The sequence below is a fragment of the Prionailurus viverrinus genome, chromosome B4 (genome assembly GCF_022837055.1).
Source record: "Prionailurus viverrinus isolate Anna chromosome B4, UM_Priviv_1.0, whole genome shotgun sequence".
Classification (NCBI taxonomy): domain Eukaryota; kingdom Metazoa; phylum Chordata; class Mammalia; order Carnivora; family Felidae; genus Prionailurus; species Prionailurus viverrinus.
The window spans coordinates 97,529,090-97,548,824 of NC_062567.1; the positions used below are offsets into that span (position 1 = coordinate 97,529,090).

Sequence of the window (19,735 nt, forward strand, 5' to 3'; positions counted from 1 at the left end):
ATCTTGATTACTGTAGCTATATAATAGGTCTTGAAAGTGAGTCACTGCTTTCTTACTTTGTTAATCTTTTTTCGGAATTATTTTAGCTATTTTGCCTTCCTATATAAATTTTAGAATAACCTTGTCTACATCTACAAAAATTTTTGCTAGGATTTTGATAGGAATTGCGTTAAACCCATGTATCAATGTGGGGAGAATTGGCATCTTTACCATGTTAAGTCTTCCAATCCATGAATATGGTATGTCTGTTTATTTAGATCTTTGATTTCTTTCATCAGTGTTTTGTGGTTTTCAGCATAAAAGTACTGTATATGTTTAGTTACACTGATTTCTATCCTCTCAGACTGACTTATGGCATCTCTCCAGCAGTTCTCATACTCCTACTTCATCAGTTTTTAGCTTTATCAGATTATATGTACTAGTGATAATTTCTCCCATCCTAAAAAAATCCCCAAACCAAACCATATTTTCTTTTTATCCCATTACCTTCTGTCTTCTGCCCTAATTCTTTGCTCTTATTTATAGCAAAACTCCTCAGAAAAGTTGCTTATATTTGCTGTTCCCAGTTCCTTTCCTTCCCATCTTATCTTTAATCAGTCCAGCCTGGCATATGCCCTACCTTGTCAAAGTAAAGCAGCATCTATGTTGCTAAATCCACTGGTCAGCATGAGGCCCTTATCCTTCTTGACTTTTCATTTCCATTGATACAGTTGATTTCTCCTGGATAAACTTTCTTCACTTTGATTCAGGGAAATGCAGATCAAAACAAGGTATAAGTTTGGTACCCATCGGATTTCCTAAAAATTAAGTTTGGTAAATCCAAGTATAGTGAAAGGAAAACTGCATTGCTAGTGAGAGTATAAGCTGGTACTACCACCTTAGAAAGCAATTTAATGAAGTTGAAGATACTCAAAGTCCTTTTATCCAGAAGTTCTACTACTAGGTGTTTACCACAGAGAAACTTTTACTGGTAAGCTCTGTGTAAGATTGTTCGTGGTTTATAACGGCAAAAAGTCTCAGGGAAATGTATGGTATTTATTCATCTAATCAAGTACCATGTAGCAGTTGCATTGAATAAACTAGAACAACATGTATCAGCACAGAAAAATCTAAGAAACGTGATGTTAAGTGAAAAGTACTAGGTATGAAAGGACAAATGCTTTATGATGTATTTGTATATAATAAGATATTAAGTGAAACTTTTCTTGTCATCTAAGCATGTTTCCTGGAGCTCAAAGCTGAGGACAGTAGCTGACAAAAGATCCCTGTAGTGTAAACAGAGATGCTGAACTTGATGGGAAGTGGCCATGATTTGTCCTGGAACTCTATTACCTCCAGCTTATACAAAATAGAGACTTTACTGGGAAGAAGGGCTCTTTGAAGAGTTATCAAGGCAAAATGGAGTGATGTAGTGTTTTTATTGTCCTTTGTGGGTTGCAAACAATTTCTTTGAAAGGCGGGCACTTTTCAGGAGGGAAAATGTGTCTATAGCTGGATGTCTGCTGGGTTGCAAAAAATAGGCTTTTCTTGGGATGCTGTCTTGTTAAAGAATTCATGGAAAAGTATGATTTGGGTCCCCTGGAGTTTTTGAAGGCCCAGAGATAGGGGGCTGCTGCTGCTTTCCTGGTGAAGTATAAAGGTAAGGGATACATAAAATAGCCTTGCAGTGGAAGAGCCAGAGAGAGGGCTTCCTCTGTGTGTGCAGTGATGTTAAGAGTATTTCCTTTGGACCAGGCAAACACTTTAGAGGCTAGATAGGCTAGAGCCATCATGAAATAAACTTACCAAAAGAAAGTTTTCTGCTTGGCATAAGCAACCCCAGGGTTATACCACTAGCATAAGAGCTGAGGAGGAGTTTTAGAAATGAGCTAGAGAATGCCTATTTTATACCAGAAAATGTTACAGAGGGAGGTTCTGTCAGAGAAAACCAGAGCTGGACAATAGTTAGAATGGGAAAAATGAATTTCATTCAGGAACTATTACAATAGGGAGGAAAGAAGCCCCTCAGTATAGAACTGGGCTTAGTTCTGAATACAGCAGGGACAATTGGGGATTTATAACAGAATGAGGGGCTCAGTGGATGGGAATACTAAAAGGAGACATCAGGGGTAGGGGGATTCTTGCTAAACTAACTTAACAGAATTCTTTCCGAAAGCTAAACTGTGCAGTCCTAGTAAAGTTATGGGGAATAAGGGCGAGGCCTAGTTGAGAAGAGGGCCCAGAGGACTCTGACCAGAGTTTGGTTAAGAGTTACTGTTTGTCCTCATGGGGTGAATTTCAGAAATCTCAAAATGCTCCACAGGAGAGAGCCACATTATCACCAATGATTGAGGGTATTTGATAGCCAAGAGAAAACTACAGATAGCACCAGTTTATGTAACATGAACTTGCCTCTGTCCTATGGTAAGCAGAATGATGGCCCCCCAAAGATATCAAGTCTTAATCCCTGGAACCTCTGTTACTTTATGAAGGGAAAAGAGCCTCTAAGGATAATTAAATAAAGGGTCTTGAGATGGGGAAGTTATCTTAGATATCCAGGCAGACTCTGATTATAATCACATGTATCCTTATAAAAGGGAGGCAGAAGGAGATTTGTACACACACACATGCAGAAGGCTATATGAAGCAGACTGGAGAGATTCGGAGATGCTGGCCTGAAATTGGAGTGATATCACTACAACCCAGGGAGTGCCAGAAGCCACCAGAGCTGGAAGAGGCAAAGAATGGCTTCTACCTTAGTACCTCTTCAGGGAGCATGGCTCTGTTGACACCTGTGATACTGATGTTTGATTTTGGACCTCTGATCTCCAGAACTATAAGATCATATATTTGTGTTGGTTTAAGCCACTAAGTTTGTGGTAACCTATTACACCTGCAATGGGAAACTAACACACCATCACACAGTACTGTAATTATTGTTTGCAGAACACAGAAAACTGGATCACTAACTCTGCCTGAGGGAAACAAGGAATGTTGTAATGACATTTGAATTGTGAATTGAAGGATTTGTAGAAGTTTGCCAGACCTGAGATGGGGTGTGCCTTCTAAGTGGAATAGCTAACATGAGCAAAAGGACACTGAGGTTTTCAATATACAAAACCTTGGAATGGCTGTTAAACATACGGGATGTTGGGGCGCCTGAGTGTCAGACTTCTGCTCAGGTCATGATCTCACAGGCTCTCTGCTGTCAGCTCAGAGCCCGCTTGGGATCCTGTGTCTCCCTGTCTCTGCCCCTCCCCTGCTCTGCTCTCTCTCTCAAAAATAAATAAACATTTAAACAAACAAAAACATGTAGGATGCTTGGAAGGAAATGGTGGATACCAAAGCTGGAAGAAGTTGGAGCCAATTCATGCAATTTTTCATGATTACTGAAATGTTAGCATTTTACCCTATATACATGATTATAGATTTTAAGCAGGGGAGTGATTGGAACAGCAAGGTAGACAGACTATTTGAGAAGGTATTATAGAGGCAATAACAGAAAAGAACTGATGAATTTGTTTGGAGAAAAATAGTAAGACTTGGTAGCTAATTAATTACACCTGAAGTGCACCTGGGTGGCTCAGTTGGTTAAGCGTCTGACTTTGGCTCAGGTCATGATCTTACAGTTTGTGGGTTTGAACCCTGCATCGGCTCTGTGCTGACAGCTCAGAGCCTGGAGCCTGCTTCAGATTCTGTGTCTCCCTTTCTCTCTGCCCCTCTCCTGCTCACATTCTGTCTGTCTCTCTCAAAAATAAATAAACATTAAAAAAAAATAATAATTACACCTGAAATTTTGGGAGACTAAATCAAGATTGAATGAGATTTAATATGAACATTTTGGTAGTTGGAAATGCCTTCTAGTAAATCATACAGGAAGGAGGAAAAATGTATTGTGGAGGTGGTGAGGAGGAAAAAAAAATGATTAGGTGATCTTTTAAAATTGTACATCTGATTGGCACGAAAACAGACACTCAGATCAACGTAACAGAATAGAGAACCCAGAAATGAACCCACAAACGTATGGCCAACTAATCTTTGACAAAGCAGGAAAGAATATCCAATGGAATAAAGACAGTCTCTTCAGCAAGTGGTGCTGGGAAAACTGGACAGCGACCTGCAGAAGAATGAACCTGGACCACTTTCTTACACCATACACAAAAATAAACTCAAAATGGATGAAAGACCTAAGTGTAAGACAGGAAGCCATCAAAATCCTCGAGGAGAAAGCAGGCAAAAACCTCTTTGATCTTGGCCACAGCAACTTTTTATTCAACACATCTCCGGAGGCAAGGGAAACAAGCAAAAATGAACTATTGGGACCTCATCAAAATAAAAATCTTCTGCACAATGAAGGAAATAGTCAGCAAAACTAAAAGGCAACTGACAGAATGGCAGAAGATATTTGCAAATGACATATCAGATAAAGGGTTAGTATCCAAAATCTATAAAGAACTAATCAAACTCAACACCCAAAAAACAAATAATCCAGTGAAGAAATGGGCAAAAGACATGAATAGACACTTCTCCAAAGAAGACATCCAGATGGCCAACTGACACATGAAAACATGCTCCACATCACTCATCATCAGGGAAATACAAATCAAAACCGCAATGAGATACCACCTTACACCTGTCAGAATGGCTAACATTAACAATACAGGCAACAACAAATGTTGGCGAGGATGTGGAGAAAGAAGAACCCTTTTGCACTGCTGTTGGGAATGCAAACTGGTGCAGCCACTCTGGAAAACAGTATGGAAGTTCCTCAAAAAATTAAAAATAGAACTGCCCTACAACCTAGCAATTGCACTACTAGGTATTTATACAAGGATACAAGTATGCTGTTTCAAAGGGACACATGCACCCCCATGTTTATAGCAGCATTATCAACAGTAGCCAATGTATGGAAAGAGCCCAAATATCCATCAATGGATGAATGGATAAAGAAGATGTGGTATATATATATACAATGGAGTATTACTCGGCAATCAAAAAGAGTGAAATCTTGCCATTTGCAACTACATGGATGGAACTAGAGGGTATTATGCTAAGCAAAATTAGTGAGTCAGAGAAGGAAAAATATATGACTTCACTCATAAGAAGACTTTAAGACACAGAACAGATGAACATAAGGGAAGGAAGCACAAATAATATAAAAACAGGGAGGGGGACAAACCATAAAAGACTCTTAAATATGGAGAACAAACAGAGGGTTACTGGAGGGGTTGTGAGAGGAGGGATGGGCTAAATGGGTACGGGACATTAAAGAATCTACTCCTGAAATCATTGTTGCACTATATGCTAAATTATTTGGATGTAAATTAAAAAAATAAAATTAAAAAATAAATTGTACGTGTAATCTGTAATTTTGCTCAGAACTTCCTGATTGTTAACTACTGAGCTAGGTACCTGAGTGCCTTTGTTCACAATTGAAGATGTGATTTGTGAATTTCTTCTTTTAGGCTTTTCAGTGTTTCTTTGCCATGATATTTGCAATTTGGTAATTAAATTTGAAACCTAATGTACACGTGCACTTGACTGACACATTTAAAAAACAAACAAAACAGCTTACAGTGCTTAAGAGGTACTTCCTCAGAATTTGCCACAGATAGGACATTTTGTGTTTGCCCTATAGTTTTCTGGAGCCAAATTGGAAGTGTGACCAGCACTTGAGCTTGGACTACTGATGAGAAGAGTTGGCTGTGGGTGTGAAAGGCAGGAAGGAGAGAAGGTGACTTCCATAAGATTTTCAGGCCAACTAGGAGATATATTAAAAGAATGCTGGTCCGAATCCTGTAGTTGGAAGATAAAATTGAGAATCTCTAGTGAAATATGAAATTTGACTTGTTATAGTTTACAGTCCAATGGTCAAGAGAATGTTAGGGGAGGACTAAGAAGGGAATGCCTAAGAAAAAAATATCTGAGTTTAGTTAGGAAATGTAAGATTAACCTAAATGTTCAAGTGACTAGGAAATGTTTCAGTATATCAGTTTAAGTATTTTGTAGTGGTAAAAAGCGTTACTTATAAAAACTACCTGTAATGGTATGAAGAAATGTAAAATGGAAGAATATAAAATATGAGTACTATAATTACAGACTACATAAAAGTATTTGGACAAATAAGGATTGTATAGTAGTATTGAAAGAAAATTTAAAAATTAGGTTAAATTAGAAAACATTTTCTCCTAAAAACACATAACTCTAGTCTGACAATGAAAAAAAATCCAGACAAATTCCAGTCGAGGGTCATCTGTAAAATACCTGACTACTCAAAACTGTCAAGATCATCAAAAACAAGGAAAGTCTGAGAAATTATTAAAGCCAAGAGAAGCCTAGGGAGCCATGACAACTTAAATGTAATGTGATATCTTAGATGGGATCCTGGAAGAGAAAAAGGATATTATGTAAAAACTAAGGAAATCTGACTAAAATATAGACTTCAGTTAATAATAATAATAATGTATTAATATTGGTTCATTAATTGTAGCAAATATGGCATACTAATGCTAGGTATTCATATTAGAGGAAACTGGGTGTGTAGAATATGAGAACTTTGCATTACTTGTAAATCTGAAACTATTCTGAATAAAAATCCAAAAAATAAAGTTTATTCCTAAGAAGGTAGGAAAGGGGGGGGCGCCTGGGGGGCGCAGTCAGTTAAGCGTCTGACTAAAGCCAGGTCACGATCTCGCGGTCCGTGAGTTCGAGCCCCGCGTCAGGCTCTGGGCTGATGGCTCAGAGCCTGGAGCCTGTTTCCGATTCTGTGTCTCCCTCTCTCTCTGCCCCTCCCCCGTTCATGCTCTGTCTCTCTCTGTCCCAAAAATAAATAAACGTTGAAAAAAAAAAAAAAAGGTAGGAAAGGGAGAAAAATACACATGAAGGCATCTATTCATCAAATGCCTGTGGATAGAAAAAAACAGTATGCCATATACATATGTATATAGTTACAAATATTTGTATACATATGGATTCCAGAGGGAAATAAAGTGAAAACCAGTTGTTTGTTTATTTATTTAGTTTTATTATTGAGAGAGAGAGAGCATGAGGGGGGAAAGGGCAGAGAGAGAGGGAGACACAGAATCCAAAGCAGGCTCCAGGCTCTGGGCTGTCGGCACAGAGTCTGAGCCCAATGAGGGGCTCGAACCCACAATCTGTGAGATCATGAAGTTGGACGCTTTAACTGACTGAGCCACCTCGCTGCCCCTGAAAACCAGTTTTTAAAGAAGCTAGGTGATGAACATTTCCCACTCTAAAGTTTGTTGGAAGCAAGCAAGGTTAATTTGATAGTTGGATTGAGGTGATGGTGGTAATACTACAGTATGAGAGAACCTGTGGGTCAAATTGGATTCTTTATTAGAAGCATCAATTGTTAAAAAAAAAAAAAAAAGAAAAGAAAAGAAAGAGAAAGAATCAACTATCATGTAGTGTTAGCCAGGGATCCAGGACCACAGTAGAATATGTAATAAATGGGACCTGTTGCTTACTGAAAAAACTTGATTTGAAATCTTTCCATTGTATAATCAAATCATTTTTGTCTAATCTGTTAAGAGTGCAGCAAAAAAAGTTAGGAAGAATTGTCTTGAGTGTGGTGCCATCTGCTGGCACTATTACCTAAATACATTTCAAAATCATTTTATAATCTTGTAATGTCTACTGGTTTTCCTTATTCATTATTCCCTTGGTTATATTTGTTTTGTTCTTGTGCTGTCTTTTTGTTATATATAATTGATACTCCTTTTTAAAAAATCCTTATGGTATCCATAGAATTTAATTCATCACTACCTCAGGTTTTAAGAAGTTCTCATGTTTGGCTTGTCAATTTTAGCTGGAACTTAAAAAGTAAGTCAAGTGTGCATGGACCTTTTTTCCTTTTATTTGTTCTTGTCAGAAACCCTTTATAGTGCTCTAATTTTATCTCTCTACATTTAATGAGATTAAATGTGAGCGACTCAAAATTATATAATTAAGTACATTTCACTTCTTGATTCAGAGTCTATCCTATTAGAATTATACCTGACAGCAGACATTTACACAGTGCAAGTCACAAGCATATACTTAATCCCTGCTGGCTTGCTAGTTCACTGTGTATGTGGGCTGTGCACCAAAGACAGGCAGGTAACATGTGCCTTGTAGGTAACGTATACGCCCTAGAATGCTGTTAAATTGATTTCTCCCTCTTTTTGGGGGGGGGGTTAGAATTATGGCATCTTTTCATCTCTCTTGCTCCCTTTCTCTCTCTCCAGCAATTGTATTTTGCTCCCTTTGAATTCTCTTCATATCCTTTGCCTATTTTGTCAAATGTGATGTTATTCATGCTTTTCTCAGAGCTTGGTATATGGCCAGAGAGTCCAGAACAGTCAGAAGAGTCCAGGGAGTGCACACACTCCCCAAGAACAGGAAGATGCATCCTTCTCTCACCAGGTGAACGATCATTCTTTCACATTGGTATATGTATGTTTTTATGGGGAGTGTGGCTGACCTGGGAAGCCTTCATTCATGCTGCCCTGAATTCTCTGTGTGGCCCTGTTATTTTCAGACACATTTCAGTATCATCTGCCATTAAGGAAACTATATCCTTGGCTGTATTTGTTAGCATCTTTATATCAAGCATATTAGCCTTTATGTTGGAGACTGCTAATTTTTTTTAAGTTTTTTTTTTTTTTTTTTTTTAAGAAAAAAAGATTATTTTGAGAGAGTGTGCATGTGCACATGAGCAGGGAAGGGGCAGAGAGAGAGGAGGTGAGAGAATCCCAAGCAGGGTCCGCACTTTCAGCATGGAGCCAGGCTTGGGGCTCGATCTCACATACCCTCATGTCCCCCACAGATGTCCCCCCTCCCACTGCCGCTTTTAAAAAATGAATGTAACCTAGGGGCGCCTGGGTGGCGCAGTCGGTTAAGTGTCCGACTTCAGCCAGGTCACGATCTCGCGGTCCGTGAGTTCGAGCCCCGTGTCAGGCTCTGGGCTGATGGCTCAGAGCCTGGAGCCTGTTTCCGATTCTGTGTCTCCCTCTCTCTCTGCCCCTCCCCCGTTCATGCTCTGTCTCTCTCTGTCCCAAAAATAAATAAACGTTGAAAAAAAAATTAAAAAAAAAAAAAGGAATGTAACCTAAACGTTTAATAAGTCTGGCATTTAAAAAAAGTTAACTAGATTGCACACAGACAGTTGGTAACTAGTTAGTTGGTTATATTCCATCTGGACATGTGAATAAACGTGTATTGTGGCATCTATCATCTTGATACACAAGCCAGCATTTGCCTGTACCTGCTGTGTGAGTTTCAGTTCTGTCATGTTGATTTCTCTTTGCAGCAGTGTGCAGCAACTGAGCTCTCCCAGCTCCTCTCAGTCTTGTCTACTATGTCAGCATTAGATTGGGGAGGTGCTTTCTCATTCCAGTTCTCTTCAACAACACCAGGGTTGTAAAAACCTTTGGCTGAGAACTAGGTACTTTAAGGATCTTCATATGGCATAATTTCTTTACTCCAATACAGAAAAATCACTGTGTTAGCCTTAGAAGGGATCCTGGAGGACTTGTAATCTAGTAGTTTTTAAACTTTTTTTAAAAAGCTGCTAATGTTTTTTCAATTAAAGAAATCTTATATAAAACCTCAGTATCTAAAAGGCAGGGTAGATAACAAAATGCTTTGTTTAAAGAATTGAGAGTAATGAAGCTCTTTAACACCTTGTTGTTGGTCCTTGAGGCACCTCAGAGAAACTCTGACCTCATTTTATTCATCCTTCTCTTTTTTTTTAAAGTTTGTTGTTGTTTGTTTGTTTTGTTTTGAGAGAGAGTGAGAGAGAGAGAAAGCGCTCAGGTAGGAGAGCTGGAGAGGGAGAGTGAGTATTCATCCTTCTCTTTTCACAAATAAGGGACCTGAATCCTACAGTAGTGAATTGCCTCACTGGGTGTAGCCTAGATAAGAAAATGGCAGACTTTGGATTCAGTAGCCTCTCAGTTAAGGACTTTTTCTATTACACCAAGCTGTTGCTAATGGAATTACTGCATTTCTCAGTGCTCATGATAATTGTATTCTTAATCCCCTTGACCCATTTCACCCTCACCCACCTCCCCTCTGTAACCATCAGTTTGTTCTTAAGAGTCTGTTTTTTGGTTTGTCTCTTTGTTTCTTAAATACTACATATGAGTGAAATCACGTGATATTTATCTTTCTCTGACTTATTTCACTTAGCATTATACCCTCTCTCCATCCATGTTGCTGCAAATGGGAAGATTTCATTCTTTTTTATGGCTAATATTCCACTGTACATATATACCACATCTTTATTCATCTATCAGTGGACACTTGGGCACTTTTATTCTTGGTCACTGAATTTTTTGGCACCCTCTTAAACTTTGCACTGCCCTTACCATGTTCTGGCCTGAGGTTGCAGTACATTGTATAGTGCTTTATGTACAGCAGGCCAAACATGCTCTGTGTTTTGTTGTCATATAAAATAAACATAATTGTATCTTGGTGCTGTGTTATATTGAGGAAGCTGACTATGCATGACAAGTTTTGTTAAATACAAAATTACAACATACTAGCTTTGAATGGGATGTAATATTCTGTAAAACTGTTTAAAATTAGGAGTGTTGACCTTTTTAGAACTATTTAAGTAGATTTACATTTTATAAGAGCTGCCCCATTGTTCCTTACTCATCTCAACATAGATGCTTAACAAGCCCTCAGCATGAAGGAGTGTAAGAAAAGATAGTATCTGAAAATAATAGAAGAGTAATCTCTGTTGGTTTGTTTCTTTACCACCTTAGAGTTTATTTGGCATGTGATGAAAATTTGAAAATTAAAAAAAAATTTTAAATGTTTGTTTTTGAGAGAGAGAGAGCGCGTGCACGGGAGCACAAGTGGGGGAGGGGCAGAGAGAGAGAGGGAGACACAGAATCCAAAGCAGGCTCCAGGCTCTGAACTGTCAGCACAGAACCCCAGGGGGGGCTCGAATGCACAAATTACAAGATCATGACCTGAGCTAAAGTCAGATGCTCAACTGACTGAGCCACCGACTGTGCCACCCAGCCACCCCTAAATTGTTTTTTTTTAAGTTTATTTATTTGGAGAGTGAGAAAGTGTGAGCAGGGAAGGGGCGGAGAAAGAGGGAGAATCTCAAGCAGGCTCTGCACAGAGCCTGATGCGGGGCTTGAATTCATGGAACAGTGAAATCATGACCTGAGCGGAAATCACGAGTTGGACACTTAACTGACTGAGCCACCCAGGTGTCCTGTGGCATGTGATAAGGGTTTTAGAGTGTTAGATATGTACAAACTTGTTGAATCACTATGTTGTACACCTGAAGGTACTGTAATATTGCATGTTCACTATACTCAACCAAATTCAGAAATAAAAAATAGACTGCTCAAGGTAGAGGTTTTGCTGCAATAAAAGACAAATTGGTCTGAGAGAATGAGAGTTGAAGTTCAGAGTTCTGTGGAGCTAAAGATGAATTTCAGTTACAAATTTGTCACTCATCTCTAGTCTGGCAGCTTTTGTGTTTTGAGAGTATGTGCAGGGGTAGATCTATTTGAACATGCTTTTTCTCTGAAGAGGACATATTTCAGAATAAGGTAACAACCATTTCAATAATGAACCTTCTTCAAACAGTGCAAAACTGGTAGTAAAATATTGAAATGTTCTCTGTGTCTCTTTTCTGAACTTTTGCCTTTGTGTAATTTACTCTTTAACAGGAAATCAAATCCCAAAGCCATTATAACCATGGATATGGTGAATCTCTTGGACGGAAAACTCATATTGATGATTACAGCACATGGGACATAGTGAAGGCTACACAGTAAGTTTTTTGTTATAGTTGTTTTCTTCTTTGATACCTATATTTTAAGTAAAATATGAGCACATGTATTTCTCCTTATTGATAATTCTCTATTTGGTGAGATATTGTTCTCATACTTTAGCTCTTTGTACAGATTTACCATGGCTGATTTAAAGATTTTGTCTAGTTAGTCCAATGTCTGGGATTCCTCAGTGACAGTTTCTGTTAATTGCTTTCTGTTCCCCTCAGTGGATTATACTTTCTTGTTCCTTTGCATGTCTTTTAATTTTTTTTTGTTGAAAACTAGACTGTTAAAATTATATGAGGTCACAGTTCTAATATCAGATTCTCCTGGGGTTTGTTGTTGTTATTTGTGCCATTTCTAAATTAATTCTGTAAACTGTCTTTGTCATGTGTGGCCACTGAAGTGTCAGCTCAGTTAGTGGTAAGTAAATGATTGGACAGAAACTTTTTTTCTTTTTTTTCTTTTTTTCTTTCACCTTTATGTATTTATTTTGAGAGACAGAGACAGTGTGAATGGGGGAGGTGCAGAGAGAGAGAGAGCAGGAGAGAGAGAGAGTCCCAAGTAGGCTCCTCACTGTTAGCACAGAGCCCCATGTGGGGCTCAAACTCACAAAATTGTGAGATCATGACCTGAGTCAAAACTGAGAGTTGGCTGCTCAACCAACTGAGCCACCCAGGTGCCCCAGAAACTTCTTAAATCCCTAGAACCAGTAAATCCTGGTCTTTGTTGAGGGACTTTCTGTATGGTTTGGACACTCAGTACTCTTCCAGGCAGTGTTCCAATGCCTTAGCCTTCATTGTTTGCTTGCCTGGAACCTCAAAGTCAATCTGATATGAGAGCTTAGGGTTTTCTTAGGTTTCTGTTGAATATATGCACATAACCTTATGCTTGTGCATGGCTTTCTAGATACCCAGGAATATGTCTGAGCTTTTCAAAGCCCCTATGGATATCTCATTCCTCAGCCTTTGTTTCTTTCCTCAGATTTGTCTGTTTGCCCCAGCTGTTAGACATCCTCTCAAGCAACTGTGATGTTAAAACATTGGCAGTCCCCAGACAGAAGCTTTTAATTAGTTTAAGTTAGGTTCAGTAGATAAGTCTTTCAAGTGGACTCTTCTAGGGAACCACCAAACAGGTCAAACAATGACCTCTCTTTTGGAAGAAGGCTTTGCAAGAACTCCATCCCTGTTCTGCTTACTCTGGTACTAGTGTAAGGGAACCAGTGTGAGTTTGCTCCTTGGTGAGTCACAGATACACCAGGTGGAGCTGTCACATTAGTTAAACTTTATTTGCAGCAAATGAGATCATGGGAAATAACTTGCAAAGCTGTGACTCCCTGAGCAAGGGTGGATGGATTCCTTTTATTTAGTGTTAAGATGAATATTTAAAAAGGAGATCCTTGTCATCATATGTAGAGATGGGCATACGGTTGCACACACACCTTAAGGAAAAGGAAACCTGCCTGTATACACATTGTATGTTATGTAAAAGAGGCATGTGCTTGGGGTGCCTGGGTGGCTCGGTTGGGCATCCAACTTCGGCTCATGTCATGATCTCACGGCTCGTGAGTTCGAGCCCCACCTAGGGCTCTGTGCTGACAGCTCAGAGCCTGGAGCCTGCTTTGGATTCTGTGTCTCCCTCTCTCTCTGCCCCTTCCCCACTCTGTCTCTGTCTCTCTCTCAAAAATAAATAAACGTAAAAAAAAAAAAAAAAAGAGTCATGTGCTCCTCCTTGGGCGGAGATTTTGGTCTTATAATACGTAAAGGTAGTTGTCAGTCACTCTAGAGGTTATGCCACAGTCTGTGCAGGTGCGATTCAGAGGTTATGCTCAAACTGGTCTGGATGGTCTGGACTGGCTGGAGGTCCTGTCTGGGCAGTTGCTATTGCTTGAGGGGTGGTTTTGGTTTCCATTTCTGAGTTAAGAGATAAGCTGGAAAGAAGAGCTTAAGGAAAAATGTGGGATGAAGGTTGGTGAGTTCAAGCAATAAAGGTCAGGTCTTGGAGTCTAGCTGGTGATGTTGGTACCAGGAATACAAACATTTTTCAAGGCTGCTGGGGAGCAGAGAGTCTGGGACTGGGACTCAGGGACTCTGGGAGTCTGGGACTCTGTGTTAAAATACCACGAAATTCTCTGTTCTTACTGAAATTCAGCTGTTTTTTTGACTGAATGCTCTTTGGATTGTTGAAAGCCTTTTGTTAATTTCCATAGTTCTGAAAGTGTTAATTTTGACAGTTTTTGCCATTTTTTTCGTTTTTTTTTGTGGAGAGACAAACTTTCAAAGGTCCTTAGTTCACTGATGTCACTCTGCCTTCTTGAATGTTATATATAGTCAAATATCAAAGCACATTGTGCCCCCTGTATTTAGCAAACCGATTACACTGTTTTACATTCATCTTTCCTTTTGAGACTCCTTTTGATATCTCCTTTCTCTCATTCGTGATTAATCTGTCTCACCCAAATGTATCATTTCCATCAGCAAATATACTCCAGTATCTTTGATCTTAAGAAGAAAACAACCACCCTTTTTTATCCCTTACATACTCTTCTAACTATTCAATTTCTTGAAAAGTATCTGTCTGTAATTTCTATCTTTAAAAACGTTTAAATTGTGAAACATTTCAATCCTACAGTGTAAAGTGTAGAGAAGAATATAACTGTCAGATTAATCAGATGCTACTAACATTTTGCTGTAATTGCTACAGGTTGCTCAGTGTACTACTCTCTTCCTTCTCCTCAAGGGAACCTCTCTTGAAAGTGCTGTGAATTATTCTCACGAACATTCTTGTACATTTATTTCTACAAACATCTATAAAAAATATGCTATTGTAATATATACCTAAAATTTATATAAATTGTATGTTATTCTTTTTTTTTTTTAAGCTTATTTATATATTTTGGGAGGGGAGGGGCAGAGAGAAAGGGAGAGAGAGAAACCCAAACAGGCTCCATGCTGTTGGCACAGAGGCTGATGGAGGGCTCAAACCCACGAACATGACCTGAGCCAAAACCAAGAGTCAGTTGCTTAACCGACTGAGCCACCCAGGTGCCCCTAATTGTATTCTATTTTACATATCATTTTGCAGCTTTTTTTTTTAATTAAAAAAGCTATATACCTTTAGCGATTTATCAGTATTGATAAAGACCTGATTTATTTTGCTTTGTTGTTTTTTGAGAGAGACAGAGAGCAAGAGAGGGACAGAGGGAGAGAGGGAATCTTAAGCAAGGCTCTGTGCTGAGTGCAGAACCTGGTCTGGGTCTCGATCTCCTGGCCATGAGATCATGACCTGAGCTGAAATCAAGAGATGGCCGCTTAACCAACTGAGCCACCCAGGTGCCCCAAGGACCTAATTTATTGTTTAACTGCTTTGTCTTATTCTATCATTCTACTTACTGAAGGATACTTACAACTGCTTCTACAGTACTTTGTTAGTATTACAAACATTGCATCAATGAATATCCTTCTTCCTGTTTTCCTGAATACATAAATAAGAGTTCTAGGGTAGAAAAATCAAGTGGAATTTCTGGCTTCTTCAGTATGTTCCTTCAACCTTACCAACTATTGCCAAATTGATTTCCAAAGTGGCTGTGCCAATTTGTACTTTAACCTGCAGCAAATGCGTTCTTCTTTGACTGCTTCTTGCCAAATCCTAGTTTTGTCACACGAATAATTGTTGTCAGTTTAATGGTTGTGAAATGGTTTTCTGGGTTTTTTTTTGTTTTTATTTAAAGAAAAAAATTTTTTAATGTTTATTTATTTTTGAGAGAGAGAGAGAGAGAGAGGCAGAATGCTAGTGGGTTGGGGCAGAGAGAGAGGGAGGCACAGAATCCGAAGCAGGCTCTGAGCTGTCAGCACAGAGCCTGACAGGGCTCAAACTCACGAGCTGTGAGATCATGACCTGAGCCAAAGTCAGACGCTCAACTGACTGAGCCACCTAGGTGCCCTGGTTTTCTGTTTTGATTGGCCTTTCTCATAACAAATAGTGTTGAATATATTTCCTATGTTTATTAGCCCTTTGGATTTCTTCCTGTGCAAACACATGTTAAATCTTTTACCCATTTTGAGTTCTTATGTCTTTTTTGTAATTGATTTGTAAAAGTTCTGTATGTATTTTGATGGGAGTCCACAAGAAGTTAGTGGAATATATGTCCCCTTAGTGCCCTTCAAAGTCCTATTTTGCTGCTGTGCCAGCCCCTTCACACCTCCCAGACATGCAGCTCACCATTCAGTACTCCTCTCCAGTGTGTACAGACTTCAGTTTTTTTTCTGCAACAATGTGGTAGAAGTTCTCCTCTGGAAACCTGGATTTCCACAAGGCTCTCTCATCTGTAGGAGGTTGTCTAAGACAGTGTTGTCCAGGGTCCCCAGACCATTGCCAAGAAGGACTGTAACCAGGTCATGGGCCACTGCAGGATCCGTGGCTGGGGCACTGAGGTCTGTATGCCTATTACCCAGCACATGGATGGATGAGACTTCTCATCTCCCTTTTAGTGTGGTACTGGATCCCATAACTGCCGCAGAGGCACTTTTGTCCATGAGTAGATGCCAAATTATTGTTGGAAGGGGGACAAAATGATGGATGTCTTATACTACCCTGATGCTGACATCAGTCTGGTCCGTTTCATCTTGTATAATATATATTGTTTTAATCATTTCTTAGTCTTCACAATTGACCTAGCTATTTTGGCCTTTTACTCTCACAAATGAATTTTATTTATTTTATTTATTTTAATGTTTATTTTTGAGAGAGAGAGACAAGCAAACAGACATAGAGTGCAAGTGGGGAAGGGGCAGAGAGAGGGGGAGACACAATCTGAAGCAGGCTCTAAACTCTGAGCTGTCCAGCACAGAGCCCAATGTGGGGCCTGAATTCATGGACCGCGAGATCATGACCTGAGCTGAAGTTAGACACTTAACTGACTGAGCCACCCAGGCACCCCCACAAATGAAATTTAGGTTCTACTTGAGAAATTCACGAGATATTTATTTGGGATTTTAATTAGAATTTCATTGAATTTGTAGATTAATATGGGGGAAATTGGTGTATATATTTGTCATAAGTGTTATTTATAGTGAGAGCAGTGTAATTATATGTGCTTTCTCATTATTTTAGATGATTTAACATTTCATATTATAATGATATTGGAATCTGATCCTAAATATATTTTACTTGGATACTTTGTTTTAATGAATTTTTTTTCTGAAAAAAGATAACCTCACAAAGATACATAATTTCCTGATGGAAGAATTATAGTCTATGCTACATTGACTAAGTCACAGTAATTACTTTTTCAGTATTATTCACTAAGCAAATATTTTACTGACTTTTAACCTGAAATACCCATTTTTAATGACAGTTCTTGCAACCTATTCAGGTTCTGGCATTTTTACAATGACAATAAATGGGTTTATACGTATATGTTAGAGAATTGTGTCAAAAATTTTAGCATATCCACATGAGGAAGTTTTCATAGGTGATATACTTAGATCTTTCAGAAACTATATTATGTAATGATGCAAACATTTTCAACTATACAGTTTTTAAAAACTGTTCTCTTTATAGCAAGTTTTCTTCTAAAGTAGAAGTAGTTATTTTCTCACTGTGTCTAAAATACCCTTTTGCCTTGAAGAGGAACAGACTAAATATCTTTATCCATTTTAAGCATATATGGTTGATAGTATACTGTGCATTCATTTGCTGTCACTACCCCTCTCAGCGCCCACCCCCCCTCCCCCCCAAGCCAGTACATTTGAAATACTTTTCTTTTTTGTTAGAGGGAAAATGCAGTTCACTTCTTTGTATGGTTAAGAAGATTTTCGGGTCATCTGGTTGGCTCAGTTGGAGAAATGTGCGACTCATGATCTCCGAGTCATGAGTTTGAGCCCCACATTGGGTGTAGCAATTACTTACATACATACATACGCTAGAAAAACAAAGATTTTCGTGGTCATTTATCTCATTTAAAATGTGAGGTAGATTCTGTTCTTCAAGGTGATGTGTCTAGTTTACTTAACTAAGCACTTGTAGGCAGTTTTCTGAAAAAGAACAAAGAACTTAAGATACCACTATCATCTCTGAATTGTGAAACTCTTGCTCTTCCCTTTGGTTGATTACGTTGTGCACGTGTGTGTGCACATGTACATATACGGTACAGAGCCAGTGAGGGCAGCAATGTGAAGGCTCTGTTAAATATTAGTGAAGCTTGATTAATTACCTATGGCATTAATATAGTTAGACATTTTAGTGTTTGTTTCTAGTGCCCCATTATTGCGCTACCCCTCCCCCAACCTCACCCTGTGGTGTGCCTTCCCCATTTTGGAGACCGCTCTAAGAAATACAACTATAGTCAAAGCTCGTTAAATTTGTTTTTGTGTCTCATATTTCCAAGGACGTGATATTTTGTTTAGAATAAAGCTGGTGGTTCTTGAGGCTCCATGGTGGATTCTTGGTAGTTTATTGTACTGTGCTCTCCATTTTTGCTTATGCTTAAAATTTTCCATAATAAAAAGTTTAAAAACTATGTAGCCAAACAGTATTCAAAAGCTGAAAGGTGGGGTAGGATCAGGCTCTCTGCAAGTGCCTATCTTCTTTATCGAATAAAAACATCTTTCCTAGATCTCTCCCAGTGTACTTTGTCTTATGTCTCAGTGGCTTGAACTAACAGGACTCTTTCCCTACCCACCCTACTTCCTGTCCCCACATGTCCTCTGTCCTCTTTTATTTGCCCTAAGGAATATCAAAGCTAAATTTGTAAACAAAGAATCCTGAGGCTTCTGAAATATCCTTTCTTCTTTTTGTTCTTTTAAATCATTGATGCTTTTTGTTACTGCTTTTTTGTGATTTAATATTTTTTTTTATTTAAAAAAATTTTTTTAACGTTTATTTATTTTTGAGACAGAGAGAGACAGAGCATGAACAGGGGAGGGTCAGAGAGAGAGGAAGACCCAGAATCCGAAGCAGGCTCCAGGCTCCGAGTGGTCAGCACAGAGCCCGACGCGGGGCTCGAACTCACGGACTGTGAGATCATGACCTGAGCCGAAGTCGGCCGCTTAACCGACTGAGCCACCCAGGCGCCCCTGTATTTTTTAATATAATTGTCTGTATTTTTATAAGCAGCCTTAAGTGTTTTATAGACTAAGAGGTGATATTGATAAAAACAAGCAATCACTAGACATTTTATTTCTGGTATCCTTTTCTCTTCCAATTGATGAGATATTGCATTCTTATAGATAAGACATTTAAAACTGAAAATGTTGCTAACTGGATTAGGAAAAACTGTTGGAATATTGATATTTTTAAAGTAACATTTTACATTGAGAAATCCATTTTAATTTCCAGGTATCATAATAGAGCATTATTTTCTTCTGGAAATGTTACTTTCAGCTTTACATTTGTTGTAAAATAGTAATAACAATCTTATATTTTTTTCTTTTCAAGATATGGAATATATGAACGCTGCCGAGAATTGGTGGAAGCAGGTTATGATGTACGGCAACCAGACAAAGAAAATGTTACACTCCTCCATTGGGCTGCCATCAATAACAGAATAGATTTAGTCAAGTATGTATTTTTTGTATTTTAAAGTAATTATTTATTATAAAATTATTCTAAATTATAAAAATTAGTAATTTCTAAAATTCATTGCTTTTACTCTTTATTTTTTTAATGCTTATTTATTTTGAGAGAGAGAGAGAGTGTGAGTGCAAGTGTGGGAGGGGCAGTGAGAGAAAGGGACAGAGAGAGAATCCCAAGCAGGCTCCTCTGATGTCAGCATGGAGCCCGGCACAGGGCTTGAACTCCTGAATTGTGAGATCATGACCTGAGCCGAAATCAAGAGTCGGATGTTTAATCAACTGAGCCACCCAGGCACCCCCCCCCCCCTTGTTTTTAAAATGTAGATTCTATGTACCTTTTTTTCCTGAAAAAAAAATAGTTTTTAACATACATCAAAC

General features: G+C 38.7%; 1 protein-coding gene across 4 annotated transcripts in view; it reads left to right on the plus strand.

The window, feature by feature from the left end:
- Nucleotides 1–19,735, plus strand: part of ZDHHC17 (zinc finger DHHC-type palmitoyltransferase 17) — a 105,131-nt gene that overhangs the window by 13,474 nt on the left and 71,922 nt on the right. For 3 of the 4 annotated variants that reach the window (XM_047866619.1, XM_047866617.1, XM_047866620.1), the window contains exons 2-4: nt 8,308–8,403; nt 11,679–11,782; nt 19,221–19,343. In XM_047866619.1, the coding sequence (XP_047722575.1) occupies nt 8,308–8,403; nt 11,679–11,782; nt 19,221–19,343 (323 nt within the window). The remainder of the gene's footprint in view (nt 1–8,307; nt 8,404–11,678; nt 11,783–19,220; nt 19,344–19,735) is intronic. The other variant, XM_047866618.1, reaches the window with a different exon arrangement.